Genomic DNA, 21,522 nt, shown 5'->3' on the forward strand with positions numbered 1-21,522 from the left:
TTCTCAGTATTATTCATGAATGGGCGTGGCTAGATTGTTATCACAGTGAAATGTAAACATGATATCTCGAAACCAATCAGTTGAATCAAGGTCATACTGGGTAGGTTACAGTAGGTACAGTAGATGCCTCGTGATGTGTAATGGTGGTTCCCATCTCATGAATATCAATGAGTGGGCCATGCCTGACAAAATTCTTAAAATTTCAATTTATCTTCAACAGTACTGTATGTATGATGTAGTTTATGGTATTGTGATGTAATAACATGTTAAGAATATATGCTTTTTACAACAACAAGTTTGACCTCATTAATATTCATGAGTTTTTAATGTAATCATTATGCTAGATTGGACCAACCTGTCAAATGTCATGGTATACATAAAATGACAAGACACCTGTGATTAATAAGCCCTGGAAGAGCAGGTCTTCCTCATATTATGTGATAATGTAGCAAAACTATTAAATCAATGAAATGTATTTCCCGGTTTCAGATGACCCAACCATTATTTTGGTGGCCAATCACATGTCCTGGGTGCAAGTCTGGCAATGGGAGGGATGTTGAACGAAATGGAGGTGCACCTAGCTTCTAAACACAGATTTTGGTGGGAGAGATTCTAGTAGAAAGATTCTGCTAATCTGGTATAGAGGGAAAATGTGGTATGAACCAGTGAGAGCCTTGTACATAATTGTAAATAGTAGTGTTAGCTGTTTGTCAGTTTACACCTCCTACTTCTGGACAAGCAGAATCATTGAAGGCTGGTACTGTTGGTGCATTTGAGGGAAAAGGAAAGTTACAAATATTTGAGGGAATTGGATCCCAAAATTTGGTATCTAAAGTTTTTTAGTAGGTATACTGTACATTGACTTAACTTTTGTAATGAGATGTACAGTAAGTAGTGTCTGCAAAGTAATGACAAAATCTCTTGACCTTACCTTTATCGTATTTCCTCTAATTACCATTAGACAGAGAGCTAACACCTTCTCCTTCTTTGGGACTAGCAGGATCATCGAAAGCAGGTAATGTTGGTAAGTTTGAGGACAGAGTAACGGTAAGAGGTATTGCAGGTGAATACTGTAGCTTGAAAACCAGAATTTTAGCTATGAAGTTGTAGCTAGGGCAGTTTTATTTTGGTGGGCACGCAATTAAAGTTCTGTTAAACGTTGTTACGTAGCAGACATGCCTTAGTAGGGCAGCTAGTGCCAACAGAAGTTCCTGTGTTTTACAGTTTTTTAGGGTTAAGGAACCCAGAATTTCAAACCTTTTTGCAATTTGATAAAATATGCAACTACAGCAAGCATCTTATCAAAGGTACATAATAAGTTCTGCTCAGGACAGTGTAGCACGCAATCAAGGAGTAGTCTACATTGAGAGACCATTTGCAAGAAAGCAATTATCCAAACAAGAAATATGTATGGCATATGGGGCTCAAATTTAAAGATTGCCGGAGGCGACCAAAAATCATGTCGGACAACTAAAGCCCTGCTTAGGTTGTCCGACGGACGACTAGCTAGCTTATTTGCCGTAAGTGTTCGACACTTTGAGCAAAACTTGGAAAAAACCCTATTCTTTGAAATAAAAATCCATATTAGAAACAACGGAAGAAATAAATCACATTTTGCTACTATCCATAATGTGGGGTAAATATAGTGTTTGCACGGGGTATCCAGGTACCTGCCCGACCAATACTTCCCGGTTCCTAATTTATTATCTAAATCCTATACAAAGTGTTATTTTTTTGGCAAACCGATGGTTAGGCAAGATTTTCCCATTCACTTAGTTTGGTGTTAGGCTACCATGTGGTCGAAGATAATAGCAATAACGAAAGTGTACTATGGATGTTTTATAACTGCGTCACAATTTCAGCGATATAAACGGATGAATAGGCTAGATTACCCCATTGACTTAGTGTGGTGTTATGCAACCATGTGGTCGAAGATAATAGCAATAATGAAAGTATTCCATGGATATCTTATAACTGCGTCACAATTTCAGCGATATAAACAGATGGTTCGGCTAGATTTCCCCATTGACTTAGTGTTAGGCTGCCATGTGGAAAACATTGAAAGAATTCTCACAATTATTTATTCATTTGTTTATTTCATATTTAAGAAAGATGAAAAAGAATTTTACGAGATGTTACTAATGGATTATAGACTGGATAACTAAAAAATAATAATCGCAAGTTGCATTTTTACTAAACGTTTATTGCAAATGCCATCAAATTGCGTGAATCGCGCAATCTCGCGGCTACTGCTAACCCAGGGCCTGCATAATAGATAGTAGTAGTAAATACTGTTTAAAGCTAAATTGGATATTTGTATGGTCTGATCCAATAGAAGCGGCGAGCAAACATAAGCAGCAGCGGCAGTGCGATGTTAGTAGTGATGTTAATTATATGAAGTTATTATCAAGTTAATGAAAGAAACAAAAGCAAATAGAAATTATTGAGGACGGTTTTATACCTTATCTTACACCTACGTATTTGAACATGAAAACGTGTCAGTGGAGAATATAATTCATTTATTATAGCATCCAATATGCATTTTCTTGAAAATCGCGATACACAAAGGTAGATATAATTGTTCCGGGTACCCGAATACCCGACTGGTAACGGCTCTTGGGTACCCGGTTCCCGATTTTTGGACCTGTGTAAACACTAGGTAAATCCTTCACTTTAGCTGTATGTGCATACTGTACATATGCCCTTATGTGTGCTTCGTAACACTACAGAGTACAGAACCTGGCGGCCGCGACCAGGATTGCTTTCTACCTCACAGCCGCACGCACGTAAGACTTGCGAGTTGGAGTACAACGTGTATGCAGAACTATACTGTGCATGTGGGCATACCTTATGCTCGTTTATGTTGCTGCATATATGTGCTGTATACCCTGGGTTTACCCTCTGTCTCTGGAAATGATTACAGAAATCATTTTTCACTACCAGAGAATTCCCTCAACCCAACAAAATTAATCATGAACAGTGTCATACACCACATAAAATGTCTATAACCCTACACTACAAGTTCTGTCCAAGATCTGTCAATCTCCATAAGACTAGTCACTAAGAGTAAGGTCGGTAGACTAGGCCTGGGTAGCCTAACATTACGGTGCTCGATACATTTGAGTATTATTTATGTACTACTCTTGTGGAAGGCGCGCCATTTTAAAAATCCAAGTGCTTTCATTTCGACAAACAAAAGATCCTTCGGACAACCAAATGTGAAGGCAAGGTTGTCCCGAGGACAACCTTAAAATGAGCCCTGGGGCCGGCCTGGGTATGTGGCCATTGTAGTAGAATGGTCTGCTACAGTGCTACAGATACAACATTTATTATATACCAAACATACCTGGAGGTCGGGATTTGACTTATAGATGTATTTATTAACAGATTCTGGAAAGTGGTATAAACCAGACACTTATCAACAATTGCACATCCATTGTGACAAGTGTTTAGAATTCACAAGTACTGTACTTCTGGTAATGATAATGTGATCTTTTGAAGTAAAAAAAAAAATTGTTTTTGTCCGAATATTTGATGTATGTCCTTGGAAAGTTCTTAATTCTTGTGGTTTTGAATTATTTGGAAGGTTATGTTTTTGACTTGTAATCAATTTTTTTTTCATGACTGTCAGTACAAATCTTCAATTTAAAAAATTTAGGTTATGTAGTGAGCTATAGCTGTAAGCCTATTGTACCTACAGGAAGCTTACTTGCCAAATTTGTTAACTGGTAAGGTATCCTTACCAGTTAACAAATTTTGCAAGTAAGCTTCTAAATTAGGATGGAGGGTTGGTGAATTAGATGGTGTACACCATCTAATTCACCAACTTCCTATCCTAATTTAGCCATGACCTACAAGCATTAATCTGCTTTTGTTTAACAGATACAGTTAAAGGAGTATTTGTTACCGTGTTGCTCTTCAAAATTATTCATTTAATTTTAGTTAACTTATTTTGAGCTTGTAACTTAATGGGAATTTGCTATCGAAAGTGAAAACAAATGTAATGATCTGTTGATCTATTGACAAAACATGTTTCATTGTAATTACAGTTAAGGAACCTAAAAGAAGAGCACCTATACAAAAAGAAGATGAAGCGCCTCCAAGGAAAAAGAAGAGAGCAGTGAGTATTTTGTAGTACTTTTGTGAGATCTAAGAAATTTCAGTATCCCTAATTTATAATTAGTCTTTACACCTTTAGTTCCTTATATAATGAATCATAGTTGTTTTCAAATGCTTCTGGCTGCCGACTATTACTTGATAATGATCCAAGTAAAATACTTTCAAAGGCACTTCAAACTGAAGTTCATATCATCACTTGATCACACCTTACAGTATAATCATAAAATTAGCATAATAACAAAGTGCTTGAAGTACGGTATGTGCAAGATAACCAAGAGTACATGATCATTTCAAGATTAAGAAAAACCCAAAATAAATTGGTGATGTAGTCCATGCATGACATACAGAAACCGTATTGCACAATGCACCCATCCAAATAAAGCTACTGTACAGTTATGTTAATATGGGCAATTCCACAGTAACATTGGAGGGCAGGTCCAAGCTACAGTATTGTATCCCTAGAAGCCAAATTTCAAACTTTACTGAAGCACCCTAAATGTGGTGTCATGTTAAAGCTGAATTATTGAAATTTCAGATTTTCATAATTTTTTTCAATTGGTTTGCCTATTCGAACAATTACAGCCGGCTAATTTGCATAAATTCAAATTGCAGTGTGACGTATGGGACATTTGGAAACCTATTTCCCTGCCAGCAATATGAACTTATTGAATATCAGTTATGTGAGACATGATACACCCTTCCTTCCAATAAGTTTGGCATATTATGTTTGGGGGTTCATCAATTAAATATGCTAATTAGCTAGTGTCCAAATACTGATGTCCCGTACGTCACAATTTTGGTCACTTTTTTCAAGTTTTGATATGGACGAACAATTTTTTTTGGGTGATATTCTGTAAAGTTCTATTTAAGAACATTGTTCAACAAAATCCATCCCAAAAAAAGTGAAATAATATTCACAGCAAATCTAATTATCAAAATTAACGGGACAAAATGTGACGTACGGGACATAGTGTGGGGGAAACCCTGTATTTATACATAATGAACATGCATGGGCTCCAATGGGGACCTCTACTGGAAACCTTCCAATGCTTACAAATTTATTTGGTTGAAAGATGGTAGTTGTAACTTATAATCCCTGCATGCCTTGCCTGAAGAGCACATCATGGCTTCAAATAAACTATTGACCAATGACTACCAACAGCCCAGGTGTTATTAAATAAACTATCTGGAAGTCAATTGTGTGTGTGTGTGGGATACAGAATCATTTACAATGCTATTCATTGAATAGCAGAATAGTATTCAACATTGACATTGAATGAGGACGACTTAAAGTGTTGAGTTTGCATTTCAACATTTCGTAGGCCTATTGTGAAGTGTGACTATCATGACTGTGCAACTATGTTATTGTGTCCTGAACTTAGATAGTAGACATTGAGATTTTTAGTTACAAGTGTAGAGTTTCGCTCGTCCAATTTTTGCAGAGGACAATCACTCATGAGTTTGTTCAATAATCAGTATAAGGTCTATAGAGTTTTCTTTGTTGTACTAGTTTCATAGTTGGACATTACGTGGACGTTACTGTGGACATTTTGATATGTTTTGAATGGGATGGATCATATTTCAACTTAAGGGTCAATAGTGGGGAGTATGATACAGTGTTGTACAGTATATACCGAAACAGTTTTTGCATCAAAACTTTGCATCTTGAATCATTTGTGGTCTATTAAACAAAGCTAGAATTGATGTTATGAGTATTTGGTCTGGTAACCAGTATTAGGTCTATAGAGTTTTCTTTGTTGAACTAGTTTCATAGAGGGACATCAGTGGACGTTACTGTGGACATTTTGGTATGTTTTGATTGGGATGGATCATATTTCAACTTGAGGGTCAATAGTGGGGAGTATGATACAGTGTTGTACAGTATATACCAAAACAGTTTTGCATCAAAACTTTGCATCTTGAATCATTTGTGGTCTATTAAGCAAAGCTACAGTAGAATTGATGTTATGAGTATTTGGTCTGGTAACCAGTATTAGGTCTATAGAGTTTTCTTTGTTGTACTAGTTTCATACACAGACATTATGTGGACGTTACTGTGGACATTTTGGTATGCTTTGATTGGGATGGATCATATTTCAACTTGAGGGTCAATAGTGGGGAGTATGATACAGTGTTGTACAGTATATACCAAATCAGTTTTGAACCAACATTTGCATCTTGGATCATTTGTGGTCTAGCAAAGCTAAAATTGATGTTATGAGTATTTGATGAATGTGTAGAGTAGATTTATACTTTACGCATTCCATGTTTTATGTAGTGGAATGATCTCACAAGTACAGTCACTGCTCTTTTCGATCCCCGAAAGAAGGAAATATGGCATGAAATTACCAATGACATTGTTCTGGCATATCCAAATTAATGTTTTTATGTAGAAATCAGCTTGTTATGGTATATTCAGGAATGAAAATATGAGTTTTCATAGGCAATTTTTATTTGGACAAATTGTCGCGTACGTCACATGTCCCGTACGTCACAGGACAATTTTCATTTGTGTAATCACTGAACTGGAATGGCTTCATATTTTTTTCTAATATGTTACAGCTTATCCCTTGGAAGGTTAGGCTATTCACTAGTTATAACAGCTTGATCACTGCCCTCCTAATTTCAGAGGGATTTCAGCTTTGCTCTTTAGTAAAAAAAACACAAAATCCTCTGGTCCCGTACGTCACACTGTACATTAATTAAGATGGGACCTAATTAAAGCAAGTGTAGTAAATCTTCATGAGTTTGTTATAAAGTAGCAGCAATAACAAATATGAAAACCTGAAAAAGTGTCTGGAAAATAGATTTTTTATAACTTTTAGACACATTTAAGTCTCTGAAATGTCCCGTACGTCACAGTGCAAATAGCTTGGACCTGCCCTGGAACCCTTTGGAACCCAAGTGCAAATAGTTGCAACAATGTAATGATTCATAGCAGAGAACTTTCAAATTAGTGTTTACACAGGTCCAAAAATCGGGAACCGGGTACCCGAGAGCCGTTACCCGTCGGGTATCAGGGTACCCGGAAAAAATTGTTTACCCTCGTGTATCACGATTTTCAAGAAATTACATATTGGATGCTATAATAAATGAATTATATTCTCTACTGACAATTTTTTCATGTTCAAAAACGTAGGTGTAAGATAAGGTATAAAACCTTCTTCAATAATTTCTATTTTTTTGCTTTTTTCTCTTTCATTAACTTGTTAATTACTTAATATACTGTAATTAACATTACTACTAACATCGCACTGCCGCCGCTGCTTATGCTTGCTCTCCACGTTTATTGGATCAGACCATATAAATATCCCTTTAGCTCAGTTGTTACTACTTCTATCTATTATGCAGGCCCAGGGTTTGCATTAGCCGCGATTCGCGCAATTTGATCGCATTTGGAATAAACGATTAGTAAAAGGCCACTTGCGATTATTTATTTTAGTTATCCCGTCTATAATCCATAAACATGTCGTAAAATTTCTTGTCAGCCTTTCCTTCTATGAAATAAACGAATGAATAAATAATAATTTCTTCCACATGGTAGCCTAACACCACACTAAGTCAATGAGAAATCTAGCTAGGCCTAACTATCTGTTTATTTGCTGAACTTGTGACACAGTTATAAGATATCCATGGAACACATTCATTATTGCTGTTACGTTCGACCACATGGTTGCCTAACACCACACTAAGTCAATGGGGTAATCTAGCCTACAGTAGAGCCATTTGTTTATTAGCTGAAATTGTGACGCAGTTATACGATATCCATGGAATACTTTCGTTATTGCTGTTATCTTCAACCACATGGTAGCCTAACACCACACTAAGTCAATGGGAAATCTGCCTAACCATCGGTTTGCAATTTTTTTTTTGTAATCACACTTTGCATAGGATTCGGGTAATAAATTAGGAACCGGGTAGTATCACGTCGGGCGGGTACTTTCGTTATTGCTGTTATCTTCAACCACATGGTAGCCTAACACCACACTAAGTCAATGGGAAATCTGCCTAACCGTAGGTTTGCAAAAAAAAAAAAAATTAAATCACACTTTGCGTAGGATTCGGGTAATAATTTAGGAACCGGGTAGTACCGCGTCGGGCGGGTACCCGGGTACCCGGATAACCCGTACAAACACTATTTCAACAGCTCAGCTCTTAATATTACAACATTCATTTTGAAAATAATATTCACAACAAATTTACATTCTTAATACCAGCAATGTAAAAACTTCCAAAATTTTCATTTAATTCAACTCCAAGTTGACTCGATATAATGATCTCTGGGTCTGCTTATGTATGTATTTTAGATCCCCCTGCTAGCAGGAACTTGCGAAGAAGCCATCATTGGCTTATAAGCCGCAAGCTGACCAAAGTCAGTCTCTTAGATTCATATTTAACGTCCATGATTATGAATTTTCAATTGTCAACAACTCTGTAACTGGACGACATACATTAATCTTGGATTATGATGGTAAGGCACCACTGAGCTACATGTAACACTCGGATTTTAATAGACTCCACAAAGAATCTGAATTTGATGTTCTGTTTTGTGCACATGCTTATTGACTTCTCTTTGTTATCTGTTTCTCTTTTTTGCTGTATCACCAGTATGATTTGCTTGATCATTTTCATCTATGACATACTGTAAACAGCATCCAAAGTAGCTTGTGATCTTTGATAGGTTGCCGAACAAATACCCCGGACATATACCCCCCGGACTCATACCCCCGGGACAAGTACCCCCGGACAATCACCCCAGGACAAAAACCCCCGAGGACGAATACCTCCGAGGACAACTCCCCCCGGACAAATACCCCCGAGGATAAGTACCCCCCAGACAACTACCCCCGGGACAACTACCCCCGGGACAACTACCCCCGGACATACACCCACGAGGACAATTACCCCCGAGGACAATTAACCCCACCCCCAGCAATTACCTCCCGGAAAACTCTACCCGCACAAATACACCAGCACAGATACCTCACCCAGGTTACTACCCGAACTAAACCAGAATACGCCCCAGCCCCCCCCCCCCCCCCCAAGAGCCCGTTAACCAAGCGGACCTTTAGCTGGTGAGCTACGTAGTACGAAAGCCCATTAGGGCCATGAAAGACAATTTTCTTAATCTGGTACTGTATATCAGATTATTATTCTGATACATCAGATTATTATTCTGATATGAAACGTTTTTATAACTAGGGAAAATTAAATTGATTTCTTAGATTATCATCATTCTTTTTGCAAACAGAATGACCAGAGAAAAGGTTTTTTCAAATGGTAGTGACGTCGTGGTCTCAAGCCTCTTTCTTTACTTATGTTTCATACAATCGTACATACTATTATGAAACCTTACATGCAATTCTGTTGGTGTAACGGGCTACACCGTAACCGGGTTTGACTATGATAGCCCAGCGGTCCATGAAACAATGCATGGGGGTATGGATGATGATCATGCACACCAAACTAGAGGGGTGGACCGTGGTTGTGCTTGCCCCGCCCCTCCCTTCTGCTCCTCCCATCCTAAAATGGCGTGCACAAAAAATAGCTTAGAATAAGCAAAACAAGAGGAGCGTGGAGGCCGAGTGGCTAATGCTTTTGTTTTATATATAATCCTGTTATGTCGTGTCCTTGGGCAAGGCACTTTTATCTCGACTGCCCCTATCCATCCAGGTGTATAAATGGGTACCTGTGAGGTAACTAAGGTATGTGCGCTGGATTAATCTCAGCAGCCAGCCTGATGACCAGGGATTAAAAGTGCTATGAGATGGCTGTGCCATATAAAGCGCTATACAAAAACTAACATAACATAACAAATCATCAAGTAAAATTACTCAGAAGAAAACTTGAAAATGGTAAGCCGCAATAAGCTTGAATTGTTCGGAGATTAATAATAGAACAGTGTCACTACAACAAATAGTAAATTAATAGTTACTACCAGCAGTGAGCAATTCCCAACCCAATCCCCGGGCCTCGGTCCATTGTCAAACCCTATCCAGGAGTTTTGGGGGCTTATATATGAAAAGCTTGAATCTTTTTAAAAGTCGGGAGGAGGTTATAAGGGCCAGGGCACACGACGACCCTAGTGGTGCCAGTTTAACCGTCACCCTGACCCAATTGTAAATATGCTCTCGGAGTTGCCCGAGGGACCAAGGTATATGTTGAGGCCCGCGGGAAACTAAACTCGAAAAAAGATGGGCGTATCCGTCACTGTATCCGTCTCTTAAAGTTAACGGCATATGTCCAGGGGTATATTCGTCCGGGGGTAATTATCCGGGGGGTAATTGTCTAGGGGGGTAATTGTCTAGGGGGTATTCGTCCAAGGGGGTAGTTGTCCGGGTGGGTACTTGTCCGGGGGGTTTTTGTCCTCGGGGGTAATTGTCCGGGGGGTTTCTGTCCGGGTGGTAGTTGTCCTGGGGGTAGTTGTCCGGGACGGTATTTGTCCTGGGGTATCTGTCCGGGTGGTAATCGTCCGGGGGGTTATTGTCTGGGGGGTAATCGTCCGGGGGGTATTTGTCTGGGGGGTATTTTTCCGGTCACGCTTTGATATGAGTGATGAATAAGGGTTTTGTAGTACGAAGTCTCATGGAAAGGAACTCTATTTCTGTGGATGTACCCTACAGTAAAGTACAATAACAATGTGTTGGATCAAAATAGTACAGTATGTCTAATTAGCTTTATACATACCTACTTGGATAATACAATGCAAGTACAATGCAAGTACAGTATATAGATACAGTACATGCTTATGAGATCATAAAATTATGTTTGGGCATCGGAACCACTAAACCTTTTTCCTTGCATTAGGAATTACAGTGCTGGAGATTGTGGGGGGGGGGGGTGGGTGGGTTGGGGGTTGTCATTGTAGAAATCATGAGGTACAGTAGGTCTCGTTCTGAGTGATGGGATTGACTTTCTAGATTAAGATTATACTTAATTACTTTTGTTTCATAGCTTCAATGGGAGGGTTCATTATTACAAGCTCAAATGAGTTTCCTTATACTCTACCTTTTCGTACTCGAGTTATGCAAGTTTACTGTTCTTTTGTTCGGATTTGAATTTTTAAACTGTTAACAACCAAGACAAATCTGACTCCCCCTTTTTCTTTCTTCATTCAAGGGATCAGATAAACCCCTCTCAGACAAAGGAAGAAACATGTCAGATGAAACACCTTCAGGTGAGATGTTATTTCATAAGTATCAATTTACACATTGAGCTTTGGCTTTGTAGCAGTTAATGAGAAATCTCTCAGTCAGAGCTAGTGCTGTCACTTTGGCAGTCTGTTGCACTTACAGTATGTTCAAGTGTGTCATTAGCTTTGCTTGGGGTCCTTTTTGAAGGTAGGCTGAGCAACCATGTTAGGGGCTACTGCTGGACTAATAAACCTGAGAGCTAAAGTTGAATGCTGTAGAGCAATGGTGGGCAACAGTGTGGCCAGCAAGTTGCGTGCGAAAGTTCCTTGTGAAATGTTCTGTGGCTCCTGAGGGTTTCAAACTTTTAATGGGGGTATATGGAGCCCTGTAATATTAGAGCATTGTTTTATTCAAACATAAATCAACTGAAGCAATGAACTCACTGAGTGACCCAAAGGAACAATATGTAAAGTTTGGCATTTTAGTTATTGACCTATTTGTGATAGGCTATTCCAACATAACAGATGGACAATGCATGTGTAGAACTGTTTCATCTTTTCTTTCTTGTATAAGGGTAGCATTTCCATTTTTGTATTGAGGACTGGTACATCTTAAAGTGTTGCTGCCTGCAGATTTTGTCAAGCTTTCAATGTGGCCTGCAAGATAAATTTTGTGTCTGCTCTTGTTTAAACTAAAATAAGTTAATTTGATGAAGTGTGTTTTAAGAGGAAGCACTTAATTTATTTATTTTCATTTTTCAGGAACATCTGGATCTGCTGGGAAGTCTGGCAGATTCAAAAAGTCAGCTGAAAGAAAAAAGGTAGATTTAGTTTAGGAATTATATCTTATTGGAAGGATAGATTAAGTAATCTAAAATGGCAGATCAACAATTGTTGCTAAAATCCTTTTATGTTTAGTAGTGTCTTGACATATTGAGGATTGTTTATTTACAGTGTGAAACAATAGACAAACCATAGTGGCAACATGCTGGGCAGTAAATGAAATGGACTGCGCTGTTATAAGGGAAGGGCAGTTGCACTTAGATTTGTTAAACGAATGCCAACAGTTGAACACCAGGCGTTGACAGTGACCAGTTTACTATCATAAATCAACACTCACAAACAAAAAGAAAGAAACAGCTGCAGGCCGTAATAATCACACATCACTACATCAAACCAGGGATCAGGTGAATCTCTACCAAAGTGGATGTACCAGGAAGGCCATTAAATAAGACCGATCATACTTCTAGGCAGTTAGGAGAGAGCAACTTCATAAGTTTAAACAACAGCAATTAGTGCATCTTCTCTTAAAGTCGGATTGAGTGTTTGAAGTCTCAAACACTGTTTTATCCTGTCAGGGCAGTTTCTGCCATGCATTCACTATGTCAGTAAATAATGGTACGTCTGGTTTGATTCAAATTGATCAAGCATTAACGGTATTAAATGTGTGATTGATTTACGGCAAATTTGTAATGGATTGCTGGTCCAAAATTTTGAATTGATCAAGCATTAACGTTTATTAAATGTGTGAGATTGATTTACGGCAAATTTGTAATGGATTGCTGGTCCAAAATAAACAGTTTCTAACTTTAACAATGGCATATGTTCATTGTGGACAGGAGAAATAACTTAACTTAATAACTATTTAGTTTAAGATAGTCGTGGGTGCGTGAAGGGCAGGGGAAGGCTTAATATATATAACTTTCACCCCTTTACCTCAAGTTGGAGAGTAAATTAATTGCTCCAATCATAATGGTAATTAAGAAATGGCAATCCCAATGAAACATATAGGGACTTGCTTGAAAGGCAAATACACAGACCAAAAGATTATCATTGTTCTTTGCATCTAATACAATATGATTCTTTGTAGTGATTCATAGTTTACATTAGTGTTTACACGGGTCCAAAAATCGGGAACTGGGTACCCGAGAGCCGTTACCTGTCGAGTATCCGAGTACCAGGAAAAAATTTGTTTACCCTTGTGTATCACAATTTTCGATAAATGACATATTGGATGCTATTGTAAATGAATCATATTCTCTACTGACAATGTTTTCATGTTCAAAAACATAGGTGTAAGATAAGGTATAAAACCTTCCTCAATAATTTCTATTTACTATTGTTTATTTCATTAACTTGTTAATAACTTCCTATAATTAACATTACTACTAACATCGCACTGCCGTCGCTGCTTATGCATGCTCTCCACGTCTACTGATCACACCATTTAAATATCCAATTTAGCTCTTAAACAGTCGTTACCACTATCTATTATGCAGGCCCAGGGTTCGCATAAGCCGCGCGATTCGCGCAATTTGATCGCATTTGGAATAAAAGATAAGTAAACAGCCACTTGCGATTATTATTTTTTAGTTATCCCGTCTATAATCCGTAAACATCTCGTAAAATTCCTTGTCAGCCTTTCCTTCCATGAAATAAACGAATGAATAAATAATAATTTCTTCCACATGGTAGCCTAACACCACACTAAGTCAATGAGAAATCTCGCTTGGCCTAACCATCTGTTTATTTGCTGAAATTGTGACGCAGTTATAAGATATCCATGGATATTTTCATTATTGCTGTTACGTTCGACCACATGGTTGCCTAACACCACACTAAGGCAATGGGGGAAATCTAGCCTATACCGCTGAAATTGTGATGCAGTTATAAGATACCAATGGAATACTTTCATTATTGCTGTTATATCTTCGACCACAATCATGGTAGCCTAACAACACACTAAGTCAATGGGAAATCTGCCTAACCATCGGTTTGAAAAAAAAATCACACTTTGCGAAGGATTCGGGTAATAAATTAAGAACCGGGTAGTATCGCGTCGTGCGGGAACATTCGTTTTCGCTGTTATCTTCGACCACATGGTAGCGTACTGTAACACCACACTAAGTCAATGGGAAATCTGCCTAACCGTCGATTTGCCAATTTTTATTTTTCAATCACAGTTTGCATAGGATTCGGGTAATAAATTAGGAACCGGGTAGTATCGCGTCGGGCGGGTACCCGGATAACCCGTGCAAACCCTAGTTTACATTAACATGGAAAATTCTCTAACACGCTTTCCTTCTTATAGATTTTGTTTGTAGTGTGAAAGACATTTCTGCTATATTTTTGCTACTAAGAGCCAAATGTTAGTAAGTGATAAAAAATTGTTGTTTTAACCAGATAAGTCAAAGTTCTAAGTAATACTTTTTGTCAACAGCATAGGTGTAAATATTTAAGCTAGACTTGGTTCAGTATTGAAATTATTCATAACAAAGCAAAAGTCATTAAGCCTACACTTATGCTTTTGTCGTACACTTTTGGGACATTTAGAGGTATGTAAAGATTTGATATGATGCATTTAAATGGGATGACAATATGTTCTTGTGAGGGGCTGGGAATCTGCTGGATTACAAACTGAATCAAAGTTCAATTTTCAATCATCCATATATGTAGTCAAATATTGATAAATGTATTTGCAGAGCTCTTGAGATTCATGTTCTTAATTTTAGATATGTTTTGTTTCTTCCTGCAGTCATCAGACACTGATAAAGAAAATAAACCCCAAGGTGAGCCGTTGCTTTCCATGTCTCCTTTCTTATATAATTTACAACTAAGTTACTTTCAATCTTGGTTTATAAGACAAGATCATACCTGTTCTTTTTCTTGATCAAATACAGTACAGACTATTGCCAATTAATGCACCTTGATGTACAAAAAATGCATATAATGCTCAGATTGATAAATGATCAAAATTACACAACACTGTGACATGTATTATTCCTACTAGGTACTAACCAAGTAAAGTCTTGTTTGCACTACTGTGCAGTATTACTGTATGCACTGTTATGCTGAAAGCCTGATGCAATGTTAATTTATTTCATACAATTAAACTGCAGATTGTGATGTTCACATTATGCTACTGTATCACGTAATTTGCTTTTAAACAAAATGGTCTTACTTGCAATTAACAAGACTTGGTGATATTATATGGGAGTGTCCTTGCTTGACCAATTGCTAGCTTGGTTTGAGTAATACCAAACACTTTTGGTAAGCTTTTTGAAATTGTTTGCCAAATCGTGACAGACAGCTTCTTTAATTATGCCAAATGAATGGAACAATTTTATGTAGACACAGCAGACTTGTCTTGAATGGTAGGTGACAGTAGATTATTTAAACAATGAAAAGTAAAAGTGGAAAGTACCAGTCCTTTTAAAGTTGGAAAGTACCAGTCCTTTTAAATATTCAAAAGCTGAGGACACTGGTATTCCTGTTTTGACTTACAGAAGACCTTACCTAGGTATGATATTGTAGGTCAATTTTCATTTCAGTACAATGTTCAACGATGCCTATGGTGTTCAAGAATGTTAAGAAATCACGCCGAATCAGAGTAAATACTTTTGATGTTGAGGTAGAAAGCATCGACCAGAATCACACAAAGAAGTGGTTACCAGGAAGATTCAGACCTGTGGACTTCTCCGGATGGGGTCACCTGACATTGCTTAACAAAGAGACAGGAAAGGAGGAGCCAATTTGAATTAAGAAAAAAGCAAGTTTCCACCTTTGAAATACTTGACAATTTTGACAATACCTATTTAGTTTTAGTTAGTCATGGGTTTGTACAGGGAAAGGGAAGGCTAAATATATACAATTTTTCACTCCTTTACGTAAAGTTGGAGAGTCAATTAATTGCTCAAACCATAATGGTAATGAAAAAATTACAATCCCAATAAAACATATAGGGACTTGCTTAAAAGGCAAATACACAGACCCAAATATTAGGATACCTGCCTTTAATAAGAGTAATACATTCTTTGTAGTGATTCATAGTTTTTCTTTCATTAATTGTAGGGTGGTAATTAAGGGTGGTAATTAAAGGCTGTTCTTCTTCTTGGCAGTATGTTACTACTGGGGTTCCACAAATGTCTTTTTTGGGTCCCTTGTTGTTTGTTGCCTATATAAATGATAAATGACATTGACAGAGATATTTTGTGTACAGCCAGGAAGTTTGCTGATGACACCAAACCGTATTCTGAGGTCTCCAAAAACAATGCTGCGAAATTACAAATGGATTTGGATAAGGTTTTCTCCTTGTCTAAGATGGCAAATGCTTTTCAATATTGATAAATGCAACGTGAATCACGGTCGCCATGGTCGCATTGGCGACCATAATTCTCGACTGGCAAATAAAATTTCTGGAAAAATTAATGCTAGTTGCAACTGAACATTTCACCAATGCCTTATGAAAACTGAAATGTACTTACTGACTAAACGCACGTTGCTATAAAATTAATATTGAATGGATTTCCCGTTCCAAATTTTCGCAAAGTTCAGAGCAACAATAATTCCTAAGACTGCTACACACACATGTCATAGTGGTCTACGTACCATACCGTTGTAACTTGCATCTAATTCCCATTGATACTGGTCAAGGAACATAAGTAGGTCATCGACATTCGAACTTGCCCAAGTTCATCGCACCATGGGAACGACACAACAACAACACATTGAACATTTTCCCGCCATCTGGACGCCGAGTGTAAATTGTGGTGTAATATGCAAATTATTAATGGTACTGTGAGTTTTAAACTTTTTGTGACACACAAAAATTTTGGGGAGCTGTTGTAGAGGTAACTTTTGTATCAAATGTAAAGTACTGTAAGGTACTAATAAACTATAATTTATAAAAGACGGTTTTCTTCATGTGGTAAGGAAAGGGGTGTTTCGGTGAACTGAATCTCTTTATATAGTATTTGGATACTTAAAATGACCATAGACATGCAGTTTCTATTTCTCTTTAAGTAAGCTCTACTTAGCATTTTTATCGTTTGTGGATCTTTATTGGAATAACTACGAAATGTATTGTTTTACGCCAGTATTTAACGGTAAGCAGTTCTTAAATTGTTGTACATGTTAATGCGTCTTTATACGATTCTGTGCGCGTACACATGTCCAGTTATACGTGAGTGGTACTGTAGCTATCGTTTACGTTACGGTATTGTCCCATTGTTGAGCCTAGGCCTATAGTGTTTTTTGTACTAATATTTAGCATATCAAATTGGCGATCACATTTTCATTCTGGGCGACCAGAATTTGGAAAAAATAAAGATCTAGTCGCTACAGGATTTTCCTCTTGGCGACCTCATTCACTGGGGAATTAAAAAGGCTTTTTATGTGATGCATATTGGCAGTAGTAACCAAAAGTATACCTACACTCTTAATGGTGGGGAGTTGTAGGAGGTCTTTGTTGAAAGAGACCTAGGTTACATTGACTCATCTCTGCAATCCTCTAGACATTGTCTCGAAGCTGCTATAAGAGGAACTTCAGTTTCTGAAAGAGCATATAGTTGTTAGGCTTTATAAGCAGTTGGTTATGCCTTATCTGGAGTATGCTGTGCTGGCTTGGAACCCATATTTTGCTAAGGATAAGGAAGTACTCCAGAAGGTCCAGAAGAGGGCTACTAGGATGATTAGTTCCTTAAAGGGTGTGAATTCCTTGTAGGCAGTTACAGCTGCTGAATCCCACCATACTGGAGCTTAGGAGGTTATGTAATGACTTGATTCGGGATTTCAAGGTTGTGTATGGCTTTAAAATTTATCCTTCACTGACTTTTTCATGTTTGCTAATATTAGTTGTACCAGAAGTCAATTGTCTTAAACTCCAGAAGTTACAAAGTAGGATTAATATTCGGCATTACTTTTTCTCTAATAAGGTTGTGAATGCGTGGAACAGCTTGCCTGAGAATGTTTTTTTTGCCCCGACTAAACTAAACTAATATCGCTCTCAAGTAGATAGCACATAAGAAGATCTTTTGTGAGATTGGCTCACTTGAGTTTAATGACTCTTCAGAATATCTATCGTGAGACATATTTGGGTCTTACACTGAATACAACAAGTTTCTTAGTTCATACTAACACTCAATTAAATTAGTAGATCTTTAACATTATCCCAATCAGATACTTAGCCAAAATATGGTTAATTTTGCCTTATATTATCACGACTTACATTCTGATATCTTATCTGTCAGCTGGCTGCCTTATTCCCTCTTCGCCTGTGTGTTAAAATCATTACAGGCATGCTTGCTAGTCTCACATGGAATTTTCCAGTGCTAAAAGAATACACCAGAAATATTGGGTGATGAAAACAGCCGTCTAGTGATTGGATGCATAGCCTCTGACACAGGTGATGGGTCTATGCAAATACAGAGTTTTGTTTTGACTAAATTTCAGAACATGGAAAAACACTTTGCTCAAGCCATTTACCCGCTTATTCCGGAAACAAGAAGGAAATTTAAAGAAAAAACTTCAATAACAAATACAATTATTGTTACAATAATTTGATTGAGTAGCCAACAGTCTATATCTATGGAGTGTTCGGTGTCAAAGTTTTATGAATACATGTGGAATATAGAATATGCTATAAAGGTTACATCATTCATAATATAATGACTTATGAAGCCTGCTGGCAGTAGTCATGGGTGTGACCATGAGTGAAATAATCTTTTGCCATATTGTGTTCAGTACATATCTGCCTACATCCTGACTGTTGCCTTGCTTACGAATGTGACTCTTCATAATTTGTTTCTTTGCATTGTGATATAATTTATGTTCTTTCTATATTCTCGTCTTATATTCTCGTCTTATATTATCTTTACAGAAGTTAAACGATCATTAATGAGCCACAGGACTGCGTTGAATAGAAAAGATTCTGAAGGATATAACTACTGCAGTGAAGTGGAAACTTTTGTAATTTTATGCACCCTCAAGCGTATTTACAACTTTGCCAGGTCTGATGCTTGTGAACAAGGATACCTGTTGATCAGCTATGAAGTTTTCAGTTTCTTTTCGAAAAGGTAGCGTGGCGGAGTCATTTCTCGTCCGCTGTCCATCGTGGCAGGATCTTGCTGCTGGCGGCTCCCGGATCTGGCCTCGTAATCCGCTTATTTTCTATCTTTTCAAAATATTTGAGTTGTTAATCTCTCATGCACTGTAATATTATCTATACTCGATGGTGACGAGATGATGTACTCTCGGAGGCGTGGATGTCTCAGGTTGTCACTGCTTAGGTCTCAGACAATAGACCAATGGTCTGATCTAAGATGGCGGCTGACTAGTAAGCCTATGGTATACTGTGGTGAAGAGCCAACCAAATTAGCGTTGCGAGATGACCATGATCACACCGTGAATATTACTTCTGTTCCGCGAGCGATGAAGTTATACTTTCCGTGAGCGAACAGTAACTTGAGTAAGATAATTGAAAGAATAATTCACAAATGTTGAATGATCATACATTATGTAACGTTAGTCAGCAGTCCATTTGAGTCTGTCGGGGGGGGGGGTGCATCCGCCGGTATCCAGTCAAAACGTCCCCGCTTTTTTAAGACCAAAACGTCCCCGCTTTTACCAAAACGTCCCAGCTTATATAATCAGTTGGAATGCAAGTGTGGATGTTTTAGTTCAAATCAAAGAGTAAGGATAAGTATAGTTTAGTTTAGATTTTTTACTATTAACATTTGTAGAACTTGTTTGTAGAACTATATATATATTGTATAGTATACGCATCCAAATTCTTTTCTAATTCCTCTTGTATATATTTTTTGTTTTCCTTAATTTTTTTTTTTCCTTAAATTTAGTGTATACCTTTTTCATACCAAATATAATTAAACGATATAGTCCTTCATGATTTATGTAGCGCCTGTAATCCAACTTGCATGCCGATAACTTAGCCAAATTATAAGTTAAAATTAATATATATTCACAACTGTGAATGAATGTGATAGGCGGGGACGTTTTGACCTACGGGGACGTTTTGACCAACGGGGACGTTTTTTTAAACAATGGGGACGTTTTGGTAAAGGGACGTTTTGACTGGTAAGCCATCCGCCCCCCCCCCTCCCTGACTGTATGGACGCTCCGCCACTGATCTGATTGTACTAATACTGTTATTGCAAGAAGGTTAGGCTAGGCTTTCACTTGTCTGGGCCTATGTTAGGATCCACACAAGTTTTATGAGTGTTCTATTTGAGTTAAAGTGACTTACACGTTAGTCAACTTTTTATCAGCTGAGACTTAGAATAGTTTATTACGATAAGCTGCATAAGCAGAATTAAATGATATTGACTGGTGAAGTTTGAATTTGGCGTTTCATTTTAAAATGATGCAAGGATATTATGTCTTTTAAATTGCTTGGGAGTGAATTTCGGAGGTTTTTGATCGAGTATCGTAATTATGAAAGTCGCAATTATAAGTGAAAAACGAGTCAAAGCTTTTTTGTAAAAGTCCTTGATGAAATTTTGCACATCAAGAACATGAAAATTTTTAGAGTCTTTAAACAGAGAGTGGTATGAGAATAATATGGAACATCGTGTATATTTCTGATAACCTTTCTAAGAGATGGAAATAATTTATTCTTTTGAGCAGTCACGTATAGTAATAAGCTATAATTAAGATGAGGAAAATTAAATCATTTTAAATCATGTTGAGCTGACTTTCGGAGAGAAAATTCTTTTGTAGATAATACTACTGTTTTGTTTTAACGTGAAAATGCTCTTTCCTTTCAGTTTGTTATCAATGAATGATTTTTTTATTAAAACATATGTCTTTTTATTATTAAAGGACAACTTGTTTCCATTAAGCCAATGTAAAATATTTGTAAATTTTTTAAAGGTTGTAAATTAAGAAATAAAAGATTTTAAAGGCTTCAAGAATGTAAATGTTTTGCCTCAGGTGGCGATGATCTAGTACAAATACAAAAGGAATTAAAGCGAGCCATTCGGAAGGAACGTATTAATTACAAACGGAACATTTGAATCACACTTCAGGGATAATAATATGAAGAAAGTTTGGGAGGGTATGAAACTGATGAGTGGGTACGCCGGGAAAAACTCAAACTCTGACCAGACTCTGTTGAATCCGACCATGGATTATGTTAATGAATTGAACAAGTTTTATAACCGCTTCGATTGTCACAATTTTAACGATGAAATTACTACTATCAAAGCAGCTCTTTCGGGTTCTACCAGTGATGAACATTTTACTTGCACTGAGGAGGAGGTTCGCCGTGAGTTTCGCAAGCTTGTTCCATGTAAGTCTTCAGGGCCGGACAATCTTTCACCACGATTACTGAAATTGTGCGCCGATCAGTTATGCGGTATTTTTAGTATCATTTTTAACTACTCATAACCCCTAACAGACCGGCAAAAATTGCACGAGTAGAGGGAAGTATGATGAAGAGTGTTGGCCAGGAAATTTTCGAAAATTCCGACACAGTT

The 21,522-nt window shown here is 37.5% G+C and overlaps 1 protein-coding gene across 1 annotated transcript in view; it reads left to right on the top strand.

Moving 5' to 3' along the window:
* LOC139971703 (uncharacterized) overlaps positions 1 to 19,879 on the top strand; it is a 28,670-nt gene extending 8,791 nt beyond the window's left edge. The window contains exons 4-10 of the mRNA XM_071978417.1: positions 962 to 1,024; positions 4,050 to 4,120; positions 11,239 to 11,296; positions 12,014 to 12,072; positions 14,787 to 14,820; positions 15,583 to 15,800; positions 18,909 to 19,879. Of these exons, the coding sequence (XP_071834518.1) occupies positions 962 to 1,024; positions 4,050 to 4,120; positions 11,239 to 11,296; positions 12,014 to 12,072; positions 14,787 to 14,820; positions 15,583 to 15,788 (491 nt within the window). The 3' untranslated portion in view covers positions 15,789 to 15,800; positions 18,909 to 19,879. The remainder of the gene's footprint in view (positions 1 to 961; positions 1,025 to 4,049; positions 4,121 to 11,238; positions 11,297 to 12,013; positions 12,073 to 14,786; positions 14,821 to 15,582; positions 15,801 to 18,908) is intronic.
* The last annotated feature ends 1,643 nt before the right edge of the window (positions 19,880 to 21,522 follow it).

The sequence above is a fragment of the Apostichopus japonicus genome, chromosome 8 (assembly GCF_037975245.1).
Source record: "Apostichopus japonicus isolate 1M-3 chromosome 8, ASM3797524v1, whole genome shotgun sequence".
Taxonomy (NCBI): Eukaryota; Metazoa; Echinodermata; class Holothuroidea; order Aspidochirotida; family Stichopodidae; genus Apostichopus; species Apostichopus japonicus.